Below are 1347 nucleotides of genomic sequence, written 5' to 3' on the forward strand. Positions count from 1 at the left end.
TGGGATTATAGGTGTGAGCCACCGTGCCCGGCCTCGATCCTCCCACCTTAGCCTCCAAAAGTGTTGGGATTACAGGAATAAACCACTGTACCCGGTTGATAATTTTCTTTTCTTTTCTTTTCTTTTTTAAAGACGGGGTTTCACCATGTTGGTCAGGTTGGTCTTGAACTCCCGACCTCAGGTGATTCGCCTGCCTTGGTCTCCAAAGTGCTTGGATTACAGGCGTGAGCCACCACGCCCAGCCTAATTTTTTTTTTTTTTTTTTTTTTTTTTTTTTTTGAGACGAAGTTTTTGCTCTTGTTGCCCAGGCTGGAGTGCAATGAGGTGATCTCAGCTCACTGCAACCTCTATCTCCTAGGTTCAAGCAATTCTCCTGACTCAGCCTCCTGAGTAGCTGGGGCCAGCTAATTTTTGTAATTCTTTCTTTCTTTTTTTGGGGGGGGGCGTCCCTGAGTTTATTTGGGGCACACCCGGGCGAGGGCCCCACACCTAGAAGAAGGTGTTGGACCTCTTGGTGGTGAAGCGTGGCTTGTGCTGACGGCGCAGGACGCGGTGAGGCGGCGGGAACTTGATCCTGGAGTCGTGGAACTGCTTGACTGCCGGCCGGCGGCACTTGCTGGCTGCGATCTCCTCTGCTTTCATGATATGGATGGAGTGGGCCCGGGCGCGGTGCCGGGCGCCCATGTCTCGGTAGCACTGGGTGACAGCGCCCGCCGTGGCCACGTCCCGGTATTCCCGGTACACGTAGTGGGTGCTGCTCCGGGAGTCATAGCGCAGCCAGATACTGAAGTTCTTCACCCGCAAGGGGGACTTCTCGAACATCTGCTCACAGTAGACAATCTCCCCTGAAGACTTCTTCATCTTCTTTAACTGAGACACGAAGTACCAGAAGCGGGACTTGGCGACGACGTGATTAGGCGCAAAGATTCGCATACAGTAGAGGGGCGGTGTGTGGCATTTGGGGGTGGGCAGGCAGCGACCCACCACCTTGTACTCTCGTAGTGTGCCCAAGGCCTTCATGGCGTTCTCTCCGCGCTCGCCGCCACCCGCAAAAAGCTTTTTTTTTTTAAGAGACGGAGTCTCGCTATGTTGCCCAGGCTAGAGTGCAGTGGCTATTCACAGGCGCGATCCCACTACTGATCAGCACGGGAGTTTTGACCTGCTCCATTTCCGACCTGGGCCGGTTCACCCCTCCTTAGGCAACCTGGTGGTCCCCCACTCCCAAGAGATCACCATATTGATGCCGAACTTAGTGCGGACATCCGATCGGCATAGCGCACTACAGCCCAGAACTCCTGGGCTCAAGCGATCCTTCCACTTCAGCCTCCCGAGTAGCTGGGAGTACAG

At 54.6% G+C, this 1347-nt stretch overlaps 1 protein-coding gene across 1 annotated transcript; it reads right to left on the minus strand.

The window, feature by feature from the left end:
- Positions 1-489: 489 nt before the first annotated feature.
- Positions 490-1024, minus strand: LOC110568110 (large ribosomal subunit protein eL20-like). The gene has a single exon (XM_064376751.1). The coding sequence runs from the start codon at positions 1018-1020 to the stop codon at positions 490-492; it is 531 nt and encodes a 176-aa protein (XP_064232821.1). The 5' UTR covers positions 1021-1024.
- Between the last annotated feature and the right edge of the window lie 323 nt (positions 1025-1347).

Source organism: Aotus nancymaae, unplaced genomic scaffold (assembly GCF_030222135.1).
Source record: "Aotus nancymaae isolate 86718 unplaced genomic scaffold, 86718_ANA_hifiasm-v0.15.2.pri h1tg000016l, whole genome shotgun sequence".
Taxonomy (NCBI): domain Eukaryota; kingdom Metazoa; phylum Chordata; class Mammalia; order Primates; family Aotidae; genus Aotus; species Aotus nancymaae.

Excerpts from the sequence above, each read along its gene's own strand:
- LOC110568110 (XM_064376751.1), bottom strand. The coding sequence starts at position 1,020 with ATGAAGGCCTTGGGCACACTACGAGAGTACAAGGTGGTGGGTCGCTGC.